At 37.3% G+C, this 23,132-nt stretch overlaps 3 protein-coding genes across 4 annotated transcripts; 2 read left to right on the top strand and 1 right to left on the bottom strand.

Moving 5' to 3' along the window:
* The first annotated feature begins 456 nt into the window (after positions 1-456).
* LOC112185387 (kinesin-like protein NACK2) lies at positions 457-6,154 on the top strand. The gene is made up of 15 exons (XM_024323624.2): positions 457-614; positions 1,021-1,276; positions 1,396-1,485; positions 1,589-1,689; positions 1,914-2,027; positions 2,114-2,195; positions 2,466-2,533; positions 2,789-2,848; positions 2,944-3,068; positions 3,285-3,483; positions 3,595-3,684; positions 3,774-3,863; positions 3,950-4,864; positions 5,259-5,569; positions 5,664-6,154. The coding sequence occupies exons 2-15, from the start codon at positions 1,045-1,047 to the stop codon at positions 5,989-5,991; spliced, it is 2,805 nt and encodes a 934-aa protein (XP_024179392.1). The 5' UTR covers positions 457-614; positions 1,021-1,044; the 3' UTR covers positions 5,992-6,154.
* Positions 6,155-6,724: 570 nt separating this feature from the next.
* Positions 6,725-8,539, top strand: LOC112190593 (eukaryotic translation initiation factor 3 subunit K). 2 transcript variants are annotated; one of them, XM_040514789.1, is made up of 9 exons: positions 6,734-6,878; positions 6,918-6,996; positions 7,083-7,139; positions 7,221-7,271; positions 7,362-7,424; positions 7,566-7,616; positions 7,690-7,756; positions 7,896-7,978; positions 8,122-8,539. In XM_040514789.1, the coding sequence occupies exons 1-9, from the start codon at positions 6,850-6,852 to the stop codon at positions 8,323-8,325; spliced, it is 684 nt and encodes a 227-aa protein (XP_040370723.1). In that variant the 5' UTR covers positions 6,734-6,849; the 3' UTR covers positions 8,326-8,539. The 2 variants fall into 2 exon arrangements, with proteins under 2 accessions (XP_024185807.1, XP_040370723.1); XM_024330039.2 differs by having other exon boundaries at positions 6,725-6,996.
* Positions 8,540-9,501: 962 nt separating this feature from the next.
* LOC112190592 (phosphoinositide phosphatase SAC3) lies at positions 9,502-17,927 on the bottom strand. The gene is made up of 16 exons (XM_024330038.2): positions 17,153-17,927; positions 16,714-16,918; positions 16,455-16,620; positions 15,662-15,884; positions 15,202-15,278; positions 14,554-14,741; positions 14,382-14,479; positions 13,993-14,126; positions 13,761-13,889; positions 12,767-13,127; positions 12,477-12,598; positions 12,131-12,244; positions 11,432-11,623; positions 10,739-10,915; positions 10,486-10,597; positions 9,502-10,165 (listed from the first exon to the last, which is right to left on the bottom strand). Exons 1-16 carry the CDS (start codon positions 17,273-17,275, stop codon positions 10,046-10,048), a joined length of 2,541 nt encoding a protein of 846 aa, XP_024185806.1. The 5' UTR covers positions 17,276-17,927; the 3' UTR covers positions 9,502-10,045.
* Between the last annotated feature and the right edge of the window lie 5,205 nt (positions 17,928-23,132).

Genomic DNA, 23,132 nt, shown 5'->3' on the forward strand with positions numbered 1-23,132 from the left:
TCTATCCTAATAACATGGAAAGTATCTAGGTAGAAGAGGTGTTTGGAATTTGCCTTGTGTGCTTGAAAAAAGACTCCTTCTCAATGAACTTTGTAAAGACTTAGAATATGCTTGCACATTGGGTGGTTTGAATCTAAAGACAAGACTGATAGTGATTGCTAATTTTCACCAAGCCTACATCTTCCTTCTTTTCGTGGGCCGTCTACTCTGGCCTTTTTCCTGGCCTCTTTCGGCCCGGTTACCAGTTCCGCCCGCGCGCTCGTCGGGCATTAATGACCCGTTTTCCGTTACGGCGCAGAACGTGACTACCGCACGTGCGCTGCGTTGGGTGTGGGTCCCATCTTCAGGCGCCAGTAATTCAAAAAAAAAAGAAAAAAACAAAAGGAAATATTCAGGTGCGCCATAATCGAACGGAAAATAAATAAATAACACAAGTAGCCGTTACTTCACTGCCATATCTGTCCTCTCTCTCGCTCTCTCTTCCCTGTAAAATTTCATCACACTCTTCACTGTGACCAAACCCTATCGGAGCCAAATCGGAGTGAATCGGAATCTTCCGCCGGCAGTTCTGGACTTCGGCGACTCTCTGTCTCTTCAAGAACTCCATTTCCACCGTAAGCATTAGGGTTTAGGGATTCTCTTTCTTGGTTTTGGATTACTGCAGTGCTGTAGATTCGTCAAGTTTTGCTGTAGAATGTAGCGGTTTTCAGGTTTTAGGGATTTTTGTTCTTTTGAAAGAACGAAGGAGTATTCAGGTTAAATTTGTTGAGCGGACAAGAAATTATTTCAAGAATCGCAAGGAATCTGATTGATGTTTTAGGTTTTTAGTTGACGATTATGAGCTTGATTTCGTTATGGAAATGCTTCATGAGTTAAGCTAGGGTTTCGTTTTCCCCAATTTTTTTCTAGATTTTGCAATGCAAAAATTAGTTGCTTTAGTTAGTATCAAGAAACAGATGAGATTGCTGACATTTTCGTGATGGCCTAGATGAATGATATATAGCATGGTTGATTTTGTAGAGTGGAGGCTAGTGAGTGAAGAAGATGATGGCTGGGACACCGGCGACGCCGACGTCTAAACTCCATAGGACTACTTGTTCCACTCCGGGTGGTTCAAGAGTTCGTGAGGAGAAAATCTTGGTCACTGTTCGATTGAGGCCGCTGAATCGGAGAGAGCAGGCAATGTATGATCTTATTGCCTGGGACTGCCTGGATGAGAACACTATTGTTTTCAAGAATCCAAATCATGAGAGACCTGCTAATCCATACATATTTGGTATGTCCTGCAACTACTGTTGCGTAAAACTTCTCATTGGGAAAGTACATTTGTCCATTTTTTGGGCACAGAGTTGATTTTACTTGAATGATTTATTTCTTGTTATTTACATGTGACAGATAAGGTGTTTGGCCCAACGTGCTCAACTCAGAAGGTCTATGAAGAAGGGGCTAAGGATGTTGCTTTATCTGCACTTACAGGAATGAATGGTAACTTAACATATAGTTAGTTACTGTAGTTTTAGTTATGTTTTATCGTGTGTGGAAAGGACTTTAGGCCAATTCTAAGAATTCCAAATTCTTCTTTTGGCAGCAACAATTTTTGCATATGGGCAGACTAGTAGTGGAAAGACATTCACCATGAGAGGAATCACTGAAAATGCTGTCAAGGACATTTTTGAACACATCCAGAAAGTAAGGCTGGTTCTGTCAAGATCTTTATATGGCTTTCGGATTTCTCTGCATATTGTGAGGGGAAATTTTAGGGTCAAAATAATAAGAAACACACTTATATGGTTGGAAGTTCCTATGACGTCTTATTACTTTTGCCTTTGTTGCTTACATTTAATGCAATGGGTTTGTTTGTTATGTGGTGAGTTTGTTTTATTCCCTAATTTTGAATAGTTTTGATCTCACAGACACCAGAGAGGAAGTTCATTCTTAAGTTTTCTGCATTGGAGATTTACAATGAAACTGTTGTTGATCTTCTGAAACGCAAATCTGGCCCCGTTCGGCTTTTGGATGATGCTGAGGTATTACAAGAAACTTTCCTGATTGAGATCAGATAATTTTTATCATTTTTTCTGTTAACTTTTCATGCCTTTTTGTTCTAATGTAGAAAGGGACCAATGTGGATAAATTACATGAAGAAATTATTGAAGATGGCCAACATTTGAAACATTTGATTGGAATATGTGAAGGTAATATATTGATTCAGGTGAATTATGTTCAGCCATCATTTGAAGTGATTACTTGAAATGAGGCTTACACTTTTCGTTTTAAGAAACAAATTATTTTATTTATCAGGTTTCATTCCCTTGTATTAACTTGTTCTCATCTAGGTGCTTAGAGAACATCTTTCTTGTTTTCATCTCCTTCTACAGCATTTTCCATTACATGATATATTTGGGTAATTAAGATGACCCTTTCTATTCTGTATGATCCTCTAATAGTATTAATTGTGTTTGCAGCTCAAAGGCAAGTGGGAGAAACTGCCCTAAATGATAAAAGCTCAAGATCACATCAGATAATCAGGCTGGTATATTTTAATTTGAATCTTTGCATGAGTTTTTTCAAATAAATGTTTCACGAATGGTACATTATACTCTGTGCACTTTCATGCAGACTGTATTATTACTTCTCCTATCATTCATCATATATAGATGGCTTTTTCACTTTTTCTGTGTCAAACAAGGTTGCAGACAAAGCCATCATATATAAAACCTTTTTTCACTAGCAGTGGTATATGTCCACGCTTAAGGATACTAATCACCTTTTCTTTTTTTTCCTCCAGACCATAGAGAGCAGCCTCCGAGAGAGTTCAGGCTCAGTGAAGTCTTTTGGAGCCAGTTTGGTATATTATCTTTATTTCCTCACTCAGTTTCTTGATAGTAGACAACAACAAACTTTTGTAGAGTAGAAACTGACTAGAATTTTGGAAATTTGCAGAACCTTGTGGACTTAGCTGGAAGTGAACGTGCCTCCCAGACAAATGCAGATGGTACAAGGTTGAAGGAAGGTAGTCATATAAACCGCAGCTTGCTAACACTCACAACAGTTATCAGGAAGCTAAGGTAAGCAACTGCCACTGCTAAATTGTTGATGCCTTAGAACATCTCATATTACAACTTTAGCTTAACCTAACCCAGCCTTTTGATGTGGTGGAACAAAAATCTTGAAGCTTGTAATTGCACTTGGTTACGAACTAAAGATAATTGTGGAGATTTTCAATGTTTTTTAATTTGTTGAACATGAAAGTATTTCTCTCTTAATAGTTTTTTCTAATGCAGTGGTGGAAAAAGAAGTGGCCACATACCATACAGGGATTCAAAACTTACACGAATTTTGCAGTCTTCACTCGGGGGGAATGCTCGGACTGCTATTATATGTACTGTGAGCCCAGCTTTAAGTCATGTAGAGCAGACAAGAAATACACTGTCATTTGCAACTAGTGCCAAGGAGGTCACCAATACTGCAAAAATAAACATGGTAAAAGGATTAGCAGCTATTCATCTCCTCTGATATTTTTACAACCTCATATACATCACTTCCAAATTAGCATAAGATAAACCTGCCTAACCTTGTTTCCATAATTCGCAGAGAATAGCCAGACTTGAAGCAGAGCTGCGAAGTCCAGAGCCTTCTGCGCTTAAGTCCATACTAGAAGAAAAGGACTTGAAAATCAAGCAGGTGTGATGCTAAAAAAAAAAAACTGAACATTTATTACGTCCTCCTATCTATGTGCTTATTCTGACATGTAAAGGACTTTCATTTTCCAGATGGAGAGGGAACTGGAAGAGCTAAAGCGACAAAGAGACCTTGCACAATCACAACTTGAATTAGAACGGAAAGTAAACAAAGTGCAGAAGGTACTATGATATTGTATTTGTTATTTCTGTTTTATGATTTTCATGCATGGTTATTAACTTAACTCTTTGACCTATAAAATATTCAGGGAGCGAACCAATGCGGACCTTCTTCTGAAGTTGTTAGGCGTCTTTCTTTTCCAGGAGAGAATGAAACAGTTGCTACTACTCCACAGTCTCATACAAGAAATGCAGTTCGAAGGCAGTCAATTATGAGGAGATCAGTAACTTCTACAGATCCATCCATGCTTGTGAATGAAATCCGAAAGTTAGAGCAGAGACAGAGGCAGCTCGGTGATGAGGCAAATCGAGCACTTGAAGTACTGCACAAGGAGGTAGCTACCCATCGACTGGGAAATCAGGAAACTACTGAAACTATAGCAAAACTGCTGTCTGAGATAAAGGACATACAAGCAGTTAGCTCCATTCCTGAAGAATCTATGATTGGAGGTGAGACCAATCTGAAGGAAGAGATCACTCGATGGAAATCTCAGGCAGGCAATATTGAATCTTTAGAAAGGAAGCTTGAGAATGTTCAGAAATCTATAGACCAGCTGGCTTCTGCTTTTGCAACTAGTGAGGAAACTTCAGAATGCAAGACCCCGTCAAAAAAGAAGAAACTCCTTCCTTTCACCCTAAGCAATAGTACAAATATGCAGCATCTAATCCGGTCTCCTTGCTCACCTATGACCCCTTCGAGGAAAGTGATGGATTATGAGACTGAGAACAAGGTGCCTGAGAACAACGATGCTATGCCTAGCGATAACATCGCCATGTCTGGGAGGTCTAAATCTACTCCACCAAAGAGTGATGAAAATGGTACCCGTAAATCATCCAAAGAGAGAAGTCCTGCTGCTCCGCAATCATCAGTTAATGTGAAAAAAATGCAGAGGATGTTCAAGAATGCTGCAGAGGAGAATATACGCAGCATTAGAACTTATGTTACTGAGTTAAAAGAGCGGGTATTAAAGCTCCAATACCAGAAGAACCTTCTGTTGTGCCAGGTAATTATGCATTTCACATGAGTTCAAAAATTACCATTAGAAATCCATGCCATTTCAATGTCAGAAGTGCTAGGAAGTAGCATATGAGTATATTGATTGGGCATGAATATCTGGTTTTTGAGATTCTTCAGTTTTCCTTGATCAGATATTTACTTTTCTTTCATTCTCTATGCCTTTCCACAAAATGAATACAACTGTTTCAATCAGTGTTACCACTCATGAGGACTGAAAACTAGAATCTGGATATTTTGTCCCCAAAAATTGTTGACAATATCAGTATAATTCCAATGTGCCATGACATGAAAAAAGAAAGGAAAAAAAAAACACTAATGCTATGACTCGTATGCGTTTACTTCACCTTTTAACATTTGCTATATTACATATATGGTTTCAGGTAATTTCAATGGAGGAGGACAAAGAAGCTGGAACAGACGAGACAGATAAAATCGATGAATCTATTCCATTGGCATGGCACCTGACTTTTGAAGAGGATAGAAAAGAAATTGTCATGCTATGGCATTTGTGCCATGTTTCAATTACTCACCGCAGCCAATTTTATCTGTTGTTCAAGGGCGACCCTTCTGATCAGATATACATGGAAGTTGAACTGAGAAGATTGCAGTGGTTGGAACGACATTTCTCCGATCTTGGTAATGCTAGTCCAGCACTTCTAGGTGACGAACCTGCAGGCACTGTTTCAGCAAGGTACAATTTGAACTAGGTTTTTAACTCAACTATTTCATTATTTGTTATAATCTGCTGAAACATTGGCATGGCTTTTGGCTTTTGGCTTTTGCAGTATCAAGGCTCTTAAGCAAGAAAGGGAGTATCTGGCCAAGAGGGTGAGCTCTAAGCTAACAGCAGACGAAAGAGAGATGCTGTATGCGAAATGGGATATCCCTCCAGGCGGAAAACAAAGGAGGCTGCAGCTGGTAAACAAGCTGTGGACTGACCCTCATAACATGCAACATGTACAGGAGAGTGCTGAAATCGTCGCCAAGCTGGTTGGATTCTGTGAATCTGGTGAACCTGCTAGCAAGGAGATGTTCGAACTCAATTTTGCGTGCCCTTCTGATAAGAAGACATGGTTGGGCTGGAATTTGATATCGAATCTTTTAAATCTGTAAAACCATAGCACTCTAGCTAGTAGTGTCAGTTCAGTTATAGTCTTTTCATCGTGCCTGTAGCCCTGTATTCTTGTATAGAAAGTTTTGTAGTCTACAGGAGTCAGAATGGTGAGTTTCTGTAATTAATTTTCTATTGTAATGAATATGAAGGGCTGTTTCAGTAGGCATTGAGGAAAAAAATGGGCTAACTCAATTTTATTTTTTTTCTTTCCAAGAAAATAGAATCAGTTTTCCCATTTGGAGACGGGGCAGACTTGCCCACCCAGCTTTACCAACAGTCCACAATCCCTTGCATGTCACACATTCATAACCCATAAATTGAATTATAATCATAACTTTTAATTTCTGTTTCATGTATCCATTTCTACTTCATCAATCCTGACTCCTCTTTTTTTGCATATTTATTTTTCATGTATCTTATACCCTCTTTTTAAGCAAACACAAAAACTTGTAAACTTATCAAAAAATTGCACTAATTTTTAATTTCAACTAATTTATTATCTTTATTTATTTTTATTACATCAACAACGAAGAATTATAATAATTAGGCTTCCCTAAGTCGTACCATCCTCTCACTTATGAAGCACTACTGGATAAAATATTGAGAGCAAAGTTTAGAGTGGGGTGGTTTTCCAAAAAAAAAAAAAAAAAAAAAAAATTAACAGAAGAAAGAACTAAGGGGGTATATAGGTAATTTCGCACGCCTTCAGTCGTTAACGCCCCTATAGAGGTCAGTGAACCAAAAACCCTTGACGCTCTCTCGGTGTTCCGTTTTGTCAGAACTCAGAAGAAGACTAGGGGACTGAGAAACCCAAAACCCTCAAAATCTCTAGGTTGATTGAATTTCAAAGGCCAAAAATGGGAAGAGAGGCTCCACAGCAAACGCCGCCGTCGCCGCAGCATCAGCAGCAGCAGCAAGTGTCGTTCACGGTGGAGCAATTGGTCGCCGTCAATCCGTACAACCCCGATATCCTCCCCGATCTCGAAAGCTACGTCAACGAGCAGGTCTTCTTCTTTCTATTCTATTCCTTGATTTGATTGATTGAAATTTTTGTGGGATGCTTGAGTGAATTTTTGTATTCGATTTTTAGGTTTCGTCACAGACCTACAGTCTCGATGCGAATCTCTGCCTTCTTCGTCTCTATCAGGTGATTTAGGGTTTTTGGTTTTCACTAGTTTCTGTTTGGAATTATGAGTGATGGTTTTGCTCCTCTAATTTTTGCCTGCAGTTTGAGCCGGAGCGTATGAGCACTCAAATTGTTGCTCGTATTTTGGTTAAGGTCTGCATTTTCTCTCGACGTTTGGTTTCTGATTGTTATTGTTAAGTGGTTGAGAAATGTGTTTGAAGTTTTGTGTATGTTAATGTGTAGGCACTGATGGCAATGCCCGCTCCCGATTTCAGCCTCTGTCTCTTCCTAATTCCAGAAAGAGTGGTATTATTCTCGTAAACGATTTACTATTTGATTGTTCTAGTTAACAATTGGAAAGTGTGCTGATTATATTTGGTCGATTTGAGTTCATCGAAAGTTTGATCAACTAATCACCTCGTTTGTGTTTGTCTTTTCGTTTATCAGCAAATGGAGGAGCAGTTCAAGACTCTAATTGTCCTATCTCACTATCTAGAGGTAACAATTGCTTTACTGGAAATGTAGATTCATCAGCTATGCAGTTCCTAAAACTCTAGTTTTTGTTTCGCAGACAGGAAGATTCAGTCAATTCTGGGATGAAGCATCTAAGAATCGTCACATACTTGAAGCTGTCCCAGGTATTTCAGATGCTTCATTTGTTATTGTGTTTTATTTTTCAGATGTGGTCCTGCTGTTATTGTCTTTCTTTCAGTATTCTGTCCATCATTTATGCTATCCATGCGATACAGTTTTGGCTTACAAGAGAATCGATTGCAGGTTTTGAGCAAGCGGTCCAAGCCTATGCAGTTCATGTTCTTTCCTTGACTTACCAAAAGGTTCCCAGATCTGTGCTTGCTGAGGTATATACTTGTTCCTCCCTTACTCTAATAAGTCTGTAAAGTGTCTTGTATTGTCTTGGTTAGTTTATTGAATCTCTGTAGATTTACCTACAGCTTTGTGCACCTGTCTCTAAAAACTTATAATATGTTGTGGTATGTCACAGGCAATCAACCTTGAAGGTATATCCTTGGACAAATTCCTTGAGCATCATGTGGCCAATAGCGGTTGGGTTCTTGAAAAAGGTCATGGCAAGGGCCAACTCATTGTCTTACCTCGAAATGAATTTAACCATCCCGAGCTGAAGAAAAGCACAGACGATGGAATTCCATTAGACCATGTGGCTCGAATCTTCCCCATCCTGGGTTGATTATCATTCGTGTCCATTTCTATGCTTATGGCCTTTGTTCACATATTTTAAGCTTTGGATTCCAAGACTGATGATTACATGGCTTAGGTGGTTCATTATGGCACTGTAGTTTTCTTTTATTCTGTTTTGACTTTTGAGTATATGTTGAAAACCACATACGCTTATGCAGCAGCAGGATTCAATATTATGTTTCTCTTTGTTATTGATCCCTGTATTGGTCTTCTTTACCTTGTTGGCTTGAGAGTTTGCGAGAAAATCTGAAAATGCAAATCATCCCTAGGTGTGCGGATTACAACTCACGACTCACCTAAAACCTATTGCATTTATATCAATATTGACGATGAAGTGTGCCAAAGTAGAATCTGAACAAATTAATCCTTGCTATGGTCGACCGTGTTTTTTTTTTTTTTTTTTAATGAATTATGGTGCTTTATGTAAGGGTCTTTCTAAATGTACCCAGCAAATCCCAGCAAATTAATTTTTCATGAAAAGACAGTTATATCCTCGTACAAAATGACTATTATGATGAGCTTGAGAGGCCCCGTCAATGTTGAGTTTCATCCTTCCTAAAGGTGGGCAACGCCACTTAGCACCTAGCACCAACTCGTTTTGTCTTCTTTGAATGAGTTGGTATCACTTTCTTATAATCCTCTAGAAATTTACAAGCTCCATGAATCATGAACAAAGGGTTAAATAACCCTTGCCTCCATATTATATTGTTTCTGTCAGACCAAATAACCCAAAACATGACCAAGAATAATTCCAAAGACTGACCATGCAGCTTCTTGAACATCAACCTAACCCAATCACCAAGTGATAAATGCAAATTATCAGCCAGAATGCATTTAAGTGGACTTTGATATCTTCGACCAAGTCAGAACAAAATACGCAAGTCAAATCTGGTAGCTGCACTCTTTTAGAAAGTGCTGCTCTTGTGGGTAATATTCCGTTCACTAGACACCAAGCATGCATATGGATTTTTGGGGGAACTTTTAACTTTCCAGAGCCTCTTCCAAACACATCGGTTACGCATCCTAACAGACGGTTTCCAATTTCTACTCCAAATGGAGATGTGGGTTTTGATGGGTGCAATTAGTAAGGGTATTATTGGAAAAGATGTTGGGTGTAATTGTCAATTGTTTAGTACACGTAATTGTAATTCTTATTGCTTTTGAGTAGTCGCCTTAACCAAGGACTCATGAATGGGATGAATGGCTACTATGAGAATTCTGAACATTCTCCTTAACCGTTCATAAACCCCACTTATTGCACTAAAAGGCCAATAAACAGTTCAACAACAGTAAGATTTCAGATACATTTACCCACATGGTTAGTTTTATGCATGTCCACAAACATGAAGGTATATAAAGAATCAATGACCTGGGAATTCTAAAGTGGAGTGTCAAACAAGAGAGCAAAATATTTACAAGAATTAGATCTTGAGTCTACGAACCGATGGAGGAAGAGCTCCTAAAGAATCTCAACTGTTGACTATGTACTCTCTACTTTGGTATAGGTTCCCGACTGGAAATTTTTTATGACCAAATCAATGCTGTATCGTACACAACCCCCCGGCTCCACTGCTTTTGTTTTCTCCTTGTTCCGGATATGGCTAACATGCCATCTATAGTTTCTCATCCATGGATCAGCATTTTAGTAAACGGCTAGCGTGCCATCTACAGAGCCGAAAATGTAATACAGGGGAAAAATGATCCAAATTTCAGTGGCAGAGTGTCTCTCCATAATTGACCCAGTTCGAGAAGCTATCTGGAAAGTCTTCAGGAACATTGGAACTCTCTCCATTACTAAAGGATAATCCTGTTCCTGTTTGCTCCTTTCCCTGCAGATTATAAGACAGCAACAGCAAGTATTAGGAAATGACATCTGAATCCATTCTGTAGGGGGGAGACAGGTACAAGTAACAAAGTTTATTCTCTGACATCATAGTTTGCCAGAAAAAAGAATGACCATCCAAGCTCAAAAAAAGAGAACTGGATAATATGGAAATTAAGTAAAGTGTTTTCCGTCCTGCAACTATTTACATACAGAAATGAATCAACTATCAGGTTTCAGACCAAAAAGGGGAAAAGAAGAAAGAAAAAAGAACTAAGCTATCAAGTGGGAAATTACTTCTAGCATTCCAAAGGAAAGTTTACTGACCTTCAAGATGGATCCATACACACTTGTGGAGGGTGTAGAATCTCCTATTATTCCGTTGACAACATTTTCCGATGATAGCCCCTCAAATGGTGAGTTGGTAAGTATTGACGATCTACAACCATTACATCTCCACTTTCAGGCAACGGTTTAGTTATCTTATTTGATGGGAATCCCATTAGAATAAAAAGAACTCTCTTCGGTAATCAAAGAAAAAGATCTGTTTTAAATTTTAATTGGTAATCACAAAAGGTACCTCTCATACAGCTCCTCCTCACATGAATTCCCAGAGGAAGATAGCCAGTCTAGATCCACAAAGTTTGAGAAATTATACCCATCTCCATGTTCAGAATAGTAAATATGATCACTTTCAAGACACCGATATCTTTGCAACTCTCCAAAAAGTTGTCTGCGAGGCATCGAGGGAGTGTACCTATACAGAAAAACCAAAATCACAATAAGCTGAATGAGAACTGATTGAAGGATCGCAATGTGGATGTAACTACTGTCCTCAACTTCCTTGTATTTCCTTCTCATTAAAACATGTTTTTACGTTTCCTCAGATTTACTTGTGTTTGCCTCAGCAATGGGACTAAAATTCTACTTACTCATAATGTATTATGGAATAATAGACAATGTTGAGCCTTTCTTGATGAGTAATCCAATAAAAAAATTAAGATCAAGACAGCATGCCCTACATTTATTCATAGAACCCCAAATATTAGTGAGTACATACAATATCACAAAGAGTGCCATTTTTTATATTGCTTCTTTAGACTTCCTAATTTCTATCATGCGCTCTTTGAAAAATTTCTTCTCTTGACTGATTTCCATATTCGAGATCAACAATGGAACAGTACAGATTTCATATGCTGTTATGCTCCATCATTACAAGTTGTCATACAAGAAAAGGATAATTTGAACAGAAGAACAACGGTGGTTTACAAACCTTGAATATGCAATATCACTCTCACAAGTTGATATTTCAGGTGAGGATTCTGAAAGTGTCTTGCCTTGTTGAGTTTGATCAGGCAAAACCGGATAGTTAGTAAATTTCTCCTGCTTAACAGTTGGTGCTGACATAGGTGAGCTATTTGGACGGAGAATGTTTCCATCAGAATATGATCTCTTGAAACCGAACCTACAGAGAAGCAATTAGTTAGGTAAAGATTTGACAATGAATTTGAAAGAGGCAAGCATCACTGGTATATAAGTGAAAATAATATTAAATCAAACATAAAGCAAACATTACACAGTATATAATTTCCTTGCTTTACGACTTTCTCCATAAATATTCTGGAAACAGAACAGATGCAAGGAGAGGAACACCAATACGGGTCTTTATTTTCCCCAAGAAGCTTAAATATCCTAACCTTTTGTCCAGTCAAATGATGTAGGCCATACAACGGAACTAAAAAGATAATTAATATCACTAAATACCAACAAGAATTTTACTATTCATGGAGAGCAAACAATACCAGGTTAATGTAAACAATCAACCCTAGTCCATGCACCAATTATAAACAGACCATGTGAACTTGATATTAGAGAAAGCACGTTGGAATTAGGTTTCCCAGGATGAAGTAGCAAAAGATTCTATTGCAACAAGTTATCAAATATCAAGGCATTTGATTGGCCTACTACATACCATCCATCTTCATCCGTGTCTTTTGACCCATGCCTCCCATCATGGTAATGCTGGTCTGAATCCAGTTCCCAGAGTGCAGGTTTATCTTGCTGTGGTTGAAAATACCCAAGAAATCTGCTCCAATATCAGACGAAGAAAGACTTTTAGCATTGGCATGCATAATTGTAAGTGAATACATTCATGAAAAAACACAAAAAGCTGCAGGAATGTCAAAAGCGGAGCCCTTTTTTTTTTTTTTGTATGCAAAAAATATCACACACACAACCCCCCCCCCCCCCCCCCAACCCACCCACTTACTTTTTTTCAGGAAGGTCATACAAAACATGACTAAGACTCAAGAACTTACATATTAATTGCATCTTGCTTCTGTGCATCCATATACGCATTGCTGTAATACCGTTGAAGAGTTCTGAAGAATTCCTGAGACTGAGTTGCTGCTCTCCACTGACCTCTTCTCTCAGAAAATATCTATACAGCATAGGAGCTCAATTAGTTTCAAAGAAAGTAATGGGTATATGACTGTCAGCATTTAAGATCCACCAATAGATTGCTAATGGATAAGCAGGTCCAATATTAGTCAATCTTAAAGCCCAGAAGTTATTCGATCCAATTTACACTTCAAAACATTTTCCTCACCTTATTATGAGCAGCTGAACCACCATACTGGTGTGCAAGTGTGTCACCCATTCTTTCATAAAATCCCATTAAATCATCAGCCAATGGATCGTCAAGGTCTATCTTGGGATTCTCTAAAACTCCCAAAGCATGAAGCTGGTGTCCTAGAGCAGCCAACCCATATGCATACTGTGCAACATTTGTCCGATCAAGGCAGTCTATGCAATTGGTCCTCAGCACCCCATTCTGGAATATGGCTGGTTTGGTAGAATGATTTCCATTTGCAATGTTGCTGCCTCCAGTTGGTTTCCCCACTATGCTATCAACATCCTCATCTCCATTAGCACAATGTCTTTGGGGAGACATACAATTGTCAAAATTCCTGTTCCATATATACATCGTCAAAGAACTATCAAAAACCAGAATTATTTCTTAGAATTTACGATAGTTAGCCTATATTGAGGTTGTATGTGAATGTGATCATTTTAGTATATCTTGGTGATGTAATGAACTACACAGAAAATCCACTTTCTGAAGAGGAGTGCCAACAGGTAATTGTAATTGATGCAAAGAAACCTTTTGGACCTAAACTGACAATAAGAGCTTTTCACCATAAGTACAATAGAACTAGATACTCTAGAAAACTAATTAAGAAAGTTAACAAGGAATCCATAGACAATAAATCTGAAAAAAAAATGCAAAAATCTGAGAGACACACCAAGAAGCAGCTGAACAAGACCTCAACAACTGGACATACACTTAACATGATTAACCTATAAGAGCGACATCACAAGTCTACAGCCCAGGACAAAAGGAACAGTATTGATTGTCAGAACTTGGGACAAAGGTTCAGGAATTTTGGTGTGAAAAACTTCATAACAAGACAAAAACGTACTTGTGCATACAGCAAAGTGAACAGAACTTCTACATAAATTCGCAGGTAAGTTCTTCCAAGTGCTAAAGATTCGTACAGATTACTTCAACTTGCAAACTAGTAAAATAAATGAAAACTTACTCCGATGAAGGCCAATTAATCATGCCCTCGGGTCCCATTTCTGGTGTAACTTGACAATAGAAGAACCCAGTTAAAGTCAAGGCATATGTAGCCACCTTTCCCAAGAGTAGTAAAGCATTTATAGCTTTGCTGGAGGGTAGGATGAAACAATGTCACTTCTTTGTTTAGGGAATACAATGTCAGACTACCATATTATTAAAATAAATGTTGGCAATTAATGAAATCAGACTACCTTCGAGAATGTTTGTGCAAATCCCAGTGGAGAAATCTGAGATGGTTCTCCTCAGATAGATCTTTATTAATGAAATCAATTGCATTAGCAAACTCTGTGCGTAGAATGGACTCTCGAGGCCTTTTTTCCTGTGTCTGTTGATTACAATAGATAAAAATTACATAAGTAAATCAAAATGCATAGGTCAAGAAACTGGTAGAACTAACAGCAGTACTACATTACCAAACGCCTCATTTTGTAACAATTGTACGGTAAGCATATTGTAATTTGGTGCATATTTCAGTTGGGATTGTGCAGAAGAAAGAAACAAAAGGAAAAGAAAGCAGGGTATATTTAATATGAATACATGATTAATAGCATCAGGATAGGACTCTCGCTACATAAATTACCTTGATGAGATTTAAAATAATTATGGGGTTCCCATATCTCTGGGCAAGATTTTCAAAATGAAGCCTAGTGGCTTCGTAGTTTGGATCCTTCTTTGACACTGGAAGAAGACAAAAGTTAGTTACACGAATTCACAACATAATCTTGAGAGTTACATCTAATAACAGGACATACATATTATATCTGGTTTAATGTTTAAACGCGATGTTTCTTGTGACCAATAGAGAGGGATTGAGCCACGGTTCTGTACAACAGAACTTATTTGCACAGGAAAGCCCTCAGGAACATCCTCAAAAACTATCTGTTCGGTCTCAACATCATTAGCTACTCTTCCCTTCTCATTAACACCACGTTTTAGATACCTATATGAGTAAAAGCAACAAGTGAGACATACACACATGAACATATTGTATGTGCATAAGATTGTGAGCATGTTAGCTAGCATATGTTATCATCCCATATTCAAAGAAATGGAAAAAATAAAAAATAAAAAATAAAGCCCTATGATCTTAACCATGTTAACAGCTTCAAAATATTCCTAAATCCAAGAGAACCGAGAGATAATATCCGTTGTGCGAGAGAGAGAGAGAGAGAGAGAGAGAGAGAGAGAGAGAGAGAGAGAGACAGAACACCATTTTACTGTTTTTCAGAAGAGCCCTTTCAGAACAAGAAATATATGATGGATCCACCATCTAACAAGGTTATCCAAACTTACCTATTTTAGTAAGGAAAACGATCAATTTTCTTAACCTATCCATCAAGACCAACAAAATAAAAAATACCTAATTGAATAAGGGAATATAAATTTGAATGCACCCTCACCTGGTTCCCGCATAGTGACGTGAACGTCTTGCAATGAGGGTCAGTTTGAAGTCACGTCCAGATGTAGAGAGAGTGGCCTGCATCAAGTTTCAATAAGCCATCAGTCCAAAATCCAAAAGTGAAGAAACAAGAACAGAACAATCATGCACCAGATCTGTCTTGCAATTTTTATAGCTGAAAAAGCTAGTAAAATTAAAATAAATCTTGAAAATATCTGGTAGAGCAAATCTTCAAAGAATTTAGTAAAACACAAAATGTAGTTATCTGAGCAGGTAAGCTGATGTGAGTTACGTGAGATAGTAATGCTTGTTCCATAAGCAAAAATTTAATGGGACTATTTGAAACTTATTGAAACTTGTACTTGAAGAAGGAAGTTAGTTTCCATCAAGAAACTGAGAACAATACATACTAACTGAAGTCCTGTTCAGCAGGTATATTGTGAAGGGAAGTACACCCTCACCTGTCTAAAGAAACCATAAACCAATGCAACTGTCCAAACAGTATTTTGCAGGTGATTCCTTATTCCCCGAGTTAAGAACTCATTCCAGACGAACATGGTTTCATAAACAACATGTCCCATCTTATGATCACACATGTTCTTTTGAAGACTACGCATAACATTGTATGAGTAGCTGAAAAAGAAGTCCTTTGTGAGGTCCATTGTGCACAAGAGCTTCTTGTATCTGAAACCATCAATGAAAAAGAGAATGTATTAGCAGACCCAACAAAAAGTTAGTATAAGCATTTGTAAATAAATAGCCATGATCTAATGATGAGCCTAGGCAATGCATAATAAAAGATCCCGCCTGAGAAAATCTGGGCTATACAGTGTCTCACAATAAAGAAAAATAGAAGTGATAACTAAATGCTCAGAACTCTGTCATCAGATATGCAAAAATTCTTCTACATATAACATCAATAAGTACGAACAATCCATAAATTACCAAGAACTAGTTTGAAATCAGCAGATTTGAACACTATACAACTTGCAAGAAGGACTAATATTAAGAGAGGGCCAATCCAGACCAATCCTATTATAGAAGCCTTCACAGCATACAATGCGATTGTGCTTGAGATCTTATATGTCTAAGATAAGAGGGCCAAATTTTATGTACTAGAGAGTTACTAATTCAGACCAAGATCAAAGAATGACAGATCATTAAACTTAATTCCCTCGTAATGTAGTGATCAATACATTGTTTTGGGGACGATGCCATGCAATAAGTACATCTACAAGCAAAATGGACAAATACCTGTCTTCATCTCTAGAATCAGTGATACTGCACTGAACAGGTGAATTTGGAAGTGGGATCATTTCACTTTTGGAGATGGCATACACCGCGTGGCCACGAATGGCACCTATCTTTCTTCTCTTTGTTATAAGCAGCATGTAATAGGGCCCCAGAAATTTAATGAACCCTACAACCACCGAGCCACAGTGAGTAGAGAAATAATTTTGATTTTTGTGGAATGCGAAAAAAATAAAAAGTGAGCTCAGAGAATCCCCCATACCAATAATGCCGTAACAAGTAGTGACAAACTTCAATCCGCCAGTGACCTTGTTCCCTTCATGTACCCGCCTCAAGAGGTCAGAACATTCACGTTCGGTATAAGTAGTAGAATCTTCAAGAACATTGAGCTCACAGGGATCCAATCGATCAATCTTTAGTACCCTCCAATACGTTCTACTCTTGTCCCTTCCAATCATGTAAAAGTTCTGTAGGCATCAAAACGAAAATGCACAAGTTGGTATCCATAAACAGCCAGTTTTCCAATAGAACACTTAAAAAACTGATGAATTGCAAAACTTGATTGGAGCGAACACCCCGAAAAGATAACAGTTCATTCCTAGGCAAAATACAGCTAAAATAAAACACATTCTTAATTCAATTATCCCAATCTCCAGAAAATAATATAATGATTGCAAAATTGAGCTGAACTGAGAAATTACCGATCGAGTCTCGTAAAGCCTGAATTTCTGCATATCTATGTGCTGAGGAGGAGTAATAACTTCCTCGTCTCCTCCGGCGTGGGAGGACGGCGGCGGCTCCGGCGCATTTTCCGACGAGGCCATTATAAATATTCCCGAAACTCAGATCCCCGAGCACAAGCTCAGGGCCCTATCAGAATATCATGCACAGCCGAATCAAACCCCCAGAACCCAAAATCCAATTCCGACTCGTCTTCGAAATCATTCACCAAATGAACCCCAAATTGGGGAGTTTGGCTGCTTCAAATACAACATTTCACGATCAAATTCCCAATTAGAAAACACAAACACGAAAACAACGAAGCTCCTCCTCCTCCTCCTCCTCCTCCTCAGCACCAGACCTTGCCTATTTCAGCTCCTCTTCTTTCCATTCACGAAAACCAGACCCCGGTGCCGCCGATTTGATTCAAATCAAAATCAAATCTTTCCGAAATCCTGATCTCGAATAATCGAATAAAGGCGACGGAATATAAATTCCCGGATCGAATAATAATCAAATGAAATTGGAAATTACTACGTAAATTTAGGGAGATAGAGAGATAGATATACAAAGAGTGAGAGAGAGAGAAAAGATGGGGTTTGAAAATGGAAGCTTTATATGGAAGGGAAAAGAAGCCCCTATAATATTATCAAACCAGAAATGAAAATATAAACTTGGGGGCGCAAAAATCAATTATATATATCATACACACAAAAAGAAATTGTAATTAATTAAATGGAAAAATTAGAGAAATTTAAAAAAAATAAAAAAAGAGTTTGGGAGGTTCGAGAAGAAAATAGGGTTGGAAACCAGAGAAAGGAACACAGACCTAATTATTGATCATCTTATAATATATATATATATATATATATATATATATATATTTTTTTTTAGTTGCTGTTGTTTGTACGACACATCTGGACCAAAAGAAAGCCACAACCTTGGGTGACCGCTCTCAGTTTGTCCACACATTATTTTTGTTTTTTTTTTTTTGTTTTTGTTTTTGTTCTTTAATTTTTTGGTTTTTTTTGTTTTTTGTTTTTTTTTTGTGAGATGAGATTGATTGGGGTTTTAATATAATCAATGATTAACCGACATTAATACCAATTATTGTAGATGACCCTATCATTTAAATTGTCATTGTGGAGTAAGTTTTGTGACTTGTGCTATAATCCTGCTTATATTTTTGATAATCTTGATTTAGAAATATGACTCTATCCTAAACAATGTTAGACAACACTTGATTTAGAAATCAAGGCAAGTATAAATTCGTTAAAAGAAAGTATGAATGTAGATGTAGACTTACAGTATTTAGACTAATCATGTAATCGAACATGATTTAGTGTAAAATGATCTTCTTCTTTTTTCTGATCTTATCTCATTAAATGATGTAACAATTTATTGGTCATCTGCTTATTTTTTATTGATTTGGATTACAATTTAAACATATAAGAGCATCTTTAGCAGACTCTCTATTTTGCCTCCTTAGCTATTTTGGAGAGCATGTTTAACTTTTTATCTATTTTAGCAGCTGCATCAGACTCCTAAGTGACTCTCTATTATAACTTTTAGCTATCTCGCTCCTAAATATAGAGAGCGAGATGAGGCTCTCTATAATTTAAAACATTCATTTTGAGTTATTTTATGTAATTTATAAATACATTAAACTATTTAATCTTCATTTAAAAAATAATATAAATTCAAAATTAACTAAAATAGAGAGCACTGATACAAACGTATTTCTAAAGTGACTAGCCAAAATGACTTTTTAGCTACTTTGGCTAAAATTTAACTCAAAAATGGCTAGCATTGCTAAAGATGCTCTAAAAGCGTGGAGATTAAAGATAGTAAGAAATAAATAAATATATATATATATTCTTTAGAAGACAAATGAGAGCTTTCTTCTTCTTGTTTTTTTTTTTGGTTGGGCATTTACCCGAAGAAGTCAATTGGCTTTGACTTCAATTGCCGTACCAGAAGCTATTAAATCATTTTCATAACTTAACAAGTCTCTGCTTTTATTTTGGCCGGTGCGTTTGAATTTATATAACTAGCCCCATCGCCACTGGTGACGATCATGAGCAACCAAACCACCCAGATTTGGTACTCACTGTTGCTACCCACGATTGCCCGTCATTTTTAATACCCGTCACTCTATCAATTATTGATCACCGTTCACATTGCTCATCATTTTCTGGGTTACAGTTGCACACTTACACACTTACATGGTCCTCGACTCCTGGTCCATTCATAACAAAAAAACAAAGACATGTCGCATTAAACCCAGAAGACCAAGATAGAAACGTGCATCACAGATGGAAAAACTCCAACCCTAGTTAACCCAAGCTTATCATCACCCTGGTTCAATCATTGATGGGTGGTCTTCTTCGTAAATTTTCTGCATGTGTGCTTGAATTTTCGTATATGCCATTGGGGCTGCGGCAACCTCGAGCATATTCTAACGACCTATTGTGAACCATGTGCTTTTCTTGTATAATTGGACTTCTATATAATATGCACAAGAGGTCCATCGTTTTGGTAATACCAGGTGCTTGATCCTTGTTAAGCACGTGGCAAATTATTATTTTGTCACATCAAAACATGGGTGTGATGAGTTCTGTGACCAAATAGTTTAATTATAAGAAAAATGTTTGAAGTTTCATTGGGATAAGTTATTGAAATTGTGCATGAAAACACGTGGATCAAATTTATTGTTGTTGAAATATATGGCCAAATATAGAACACAAAATATGTTGACATTAAATTTATGGATGCGGTTATTGCCTTCCTTGTACTTACTTATTTCTACAACAAAATTAAAGCCAAGCTATCAACTACTGGCAACTTTAACGGTTCCTTTCTCTTTTTTTTCGCTCGTATCCTATTTCCTTTTAGATATCTCTATCACGATAGTAAATATACTAGTTAATTGATAGTTTTAATCCACCCTTCAAAGAAAGTAATTGACTTGAAGGAAAATCTGCTTTTGGAATCGTTAAGCTTGAATCAAAATCTATCAGATGTTTTTTATCAACTTTTTGTTCATCTTAATATTGGAATTGGTCAAATTGACAGTTTATAAATAGGGATTTTGACAATTTACCCTAATTCTAGGGACTTTTTTTTCCCCCCTACACCACCTAATTATTATTTTTCCCACTTACCCATAAGGACTCTAATAAGGTCTTCCCTATGAGCATCTTTAGCAATACTAATTATATTTGAGTCAAATTTTAGCTAAAAAGTTATTTTGGCTAACTACTTTTAAAATACATCTGCATCAATTCTCTATATTTTAGCTAGCTTTGAATTTATATTGTTTTTCAAATGAAGATTAAATAGTTTAAATGTATTTATATATCACAAAAAATAATTCAAAAGGAATGTTTTAAATTAAAATAAATTATAGAGATGTCATCTCGCTCTCTATATTTAAGAGCGAGATAGCTAAAAGTTATAATGAAGAGCCATTTAGAGCATCTTTAGGGCATCTCCAAGAAACTACTTATTTCAAAATAAATTTAATATTTAGCTAATTTTAGGCTAAAATTCTACTCCAACAGAATACTTAAACAAAAGTTAAATTTAACTTTTGCTAAATTCTCTAGCTATATTTAGCTAGAGATTGAGAGAATTTAACTAAAACCTAAGTTTAGTTTGGGATTTAGGTATTCTGCTAGAGCATAACTCAATAGCCAACTAGTTATATTTAACTTTTAGCTAGGAAAATAAGTATCACTGTTGGAGATGCTCTTAGCAGACTCTCTATTTTGGCTCCTCAGCTATTTCGGAGAGCATGTTTAGCTTTTTATCTATTTTAGCAGCTGCACCAGACTCCTAAGTGGCTATCTATTATAACTTTTAGCTATCTTGCTCCTAAATATAGAGAGCGAGATGAGGCTCTCTATAATTTAAAACATTCATTTTGAGTTATTTTATGTAAGTTATAAATACATTTAAACTATTTAATCTTCATTTTAAAAATAATATAAATTCAAAATTATCTAAAATAGAGAGCACTAATACAAACGTATTTCTAAAGTTGCTAGCCAAAATAACTTTTTAGCTACTTTAGCTAAAATTTGACTCAAAAATGGCTAGCATTGCTAAAGATGCTCTTAGCAGACTCTCTATTTTAGCTCCTTAGAGCATCTTTAGCAGACTCTCTATTTTGGCTCCTTAGCTATTTTAGAGAGCATGTTTAGCTTTTTATCTATTTTAGCAGCTGCACCAAACTAAAAGTAATATTCTTGAAATTCATTCAAGTATTCTTCAAAATATCTCATGTCACAAATTTTGAGAGCATAGATATTTGATTTGGCCGTTTCTTTAGCATTCTCACTCAGATTTGATAGATCTCCACAAAACTGATCATACAGGGGTACTGCAAAATCATACGAAGATTTTGAATTTTTTATCTCTTCAAGCCAGTCTTTCCCTCTGGCAGTCTCTTTAAAGGAGAAGTAATACTTCTTTGCTACTCCAGTAAGAGTAGTTTCATAGTACACCTGAAGATCTGGTGCTTCAAATTTTCCAAGAGTTAGAGCAGAAGCCATCATCAGGCTATCAACCCATTGTTCAAGAGTTTTTCTCTTGTCTAGAGCTTTGTCTAAATTCAGCCAGATACCATGAGAAGAAATTGGTACTCTGGGTATATTATCCTCTGGGACAAATCTTTGAGAATTTCTTTCTCCATTTTTGCCTGTAGGGGCTTTCTGAAAAGGAAGTTTTACTTTTCCTTTCTCTCTTGTGATGACTGTTTTGGAATTGGAGCTTCCATTTCAATATCCTGATAGGGAAGAAGTTTTCTTTCCTTTCCTGGTTTGAACTTTTTCATTTCTTCGATTAGTTTTTCTAATCGTTCAGGATTTTCGCAGGACTCTGCTTCATCATAGAGATCATAGAGCTTTTGTGCTCTAATTATTTTGACTGGTCTGTTTAGATCAGCTTCTAAATCTTCTTCAGTGATGGACTCTGAGGGTTCTTCAGAGTATTTAGTACCACTAACACTAGCTTCTCTAGTGCTGTAGTGCTGTAGCTTCTTCTGAGAAGATTGTTGTTTATCCTGATATTTTCAGGACATACGTCACTTTTTCTGTGATCGTCAAATTTTAGACGGATATCCCCAGTCTTTCTGCTTTCATAAATTGCCGCTTTAGCATTTTCTGCTGGTTTTTTCAGACCAGATAATTTCCATTAAATAGGAATAGTTACTTCATTCCAAGTAACCTTGTGGATCTGCTGTGAATGGTTCTTCTGGCTGGTGAGGAAACCTGTGATGCCCCGGAAATTCGTAATTATTTTTCGAGGATTTTTCGGAATTAATTTTATAACTATTGGACGGTTTCGTGGCTCGTGGATGGAGCGGAAGTGTTTCAGGCGAATAATTAATTGAAGAATATGGTTTTAGGGGGGGTTGCCAAAGGTTGACTTTTTATTCGTTGGGATTCTCCAAAAACTTCCTTCACGAAAGTTGTAGAGCGCATCGATACGAGTTCGTGGACATGTGGAACGCGGAAATCGGAGTTCGTATGAGAAAGTTATGGCCATTGGAAGGAATTTCCATTTTGGTATAAATAGAAGTTTCCCAAGTTGGAAACTTACTATTTTCATTACTTCCATTTTCAGAAGTTTACTTTCTCTCTCTCTCCTCTCTCGGCTGCACCTTCAGAATCGAAATAATCCGACTGACCCGACCCGGACCTGGTCGATCCGACCCGACTTTTCCGGCGAACTGCGGCTGTCTCCGGCGACGAAACTTTCCAGATAGGATCGTCTCCTCTGTCTGGTCGTCCCTCTGGTGTCCTCTAGCGCCGATTCTCCTCCACGGCGGCGCTGCAAGGCAGTTCAGTTTGTGGATTTCGGACCCGGTCGGAATTCCTTGTTCTGACGTCAGCAAGGCTTCAAGTCTTCTTGGTTGAACTCAGAGCGGCCTCGTCGATCGATCCTTGGTGGTTGTTT

This window comes from Rosa chinensis, chromosome 2 (genome assembly GCF_002994745.2).
Source record: "Rosa chinensis cultivar Old Blush chromosome 2, RchiOBHm-V2, whole genome shotgun sequence".
Taxonomy (NCBI): domain Eukaryota; kingdom Viridiplantae; phylum Streptophyta; class Magnoliopsida; order Rosales; family Rosaceae; genus Rosa; species Rosa chinensis.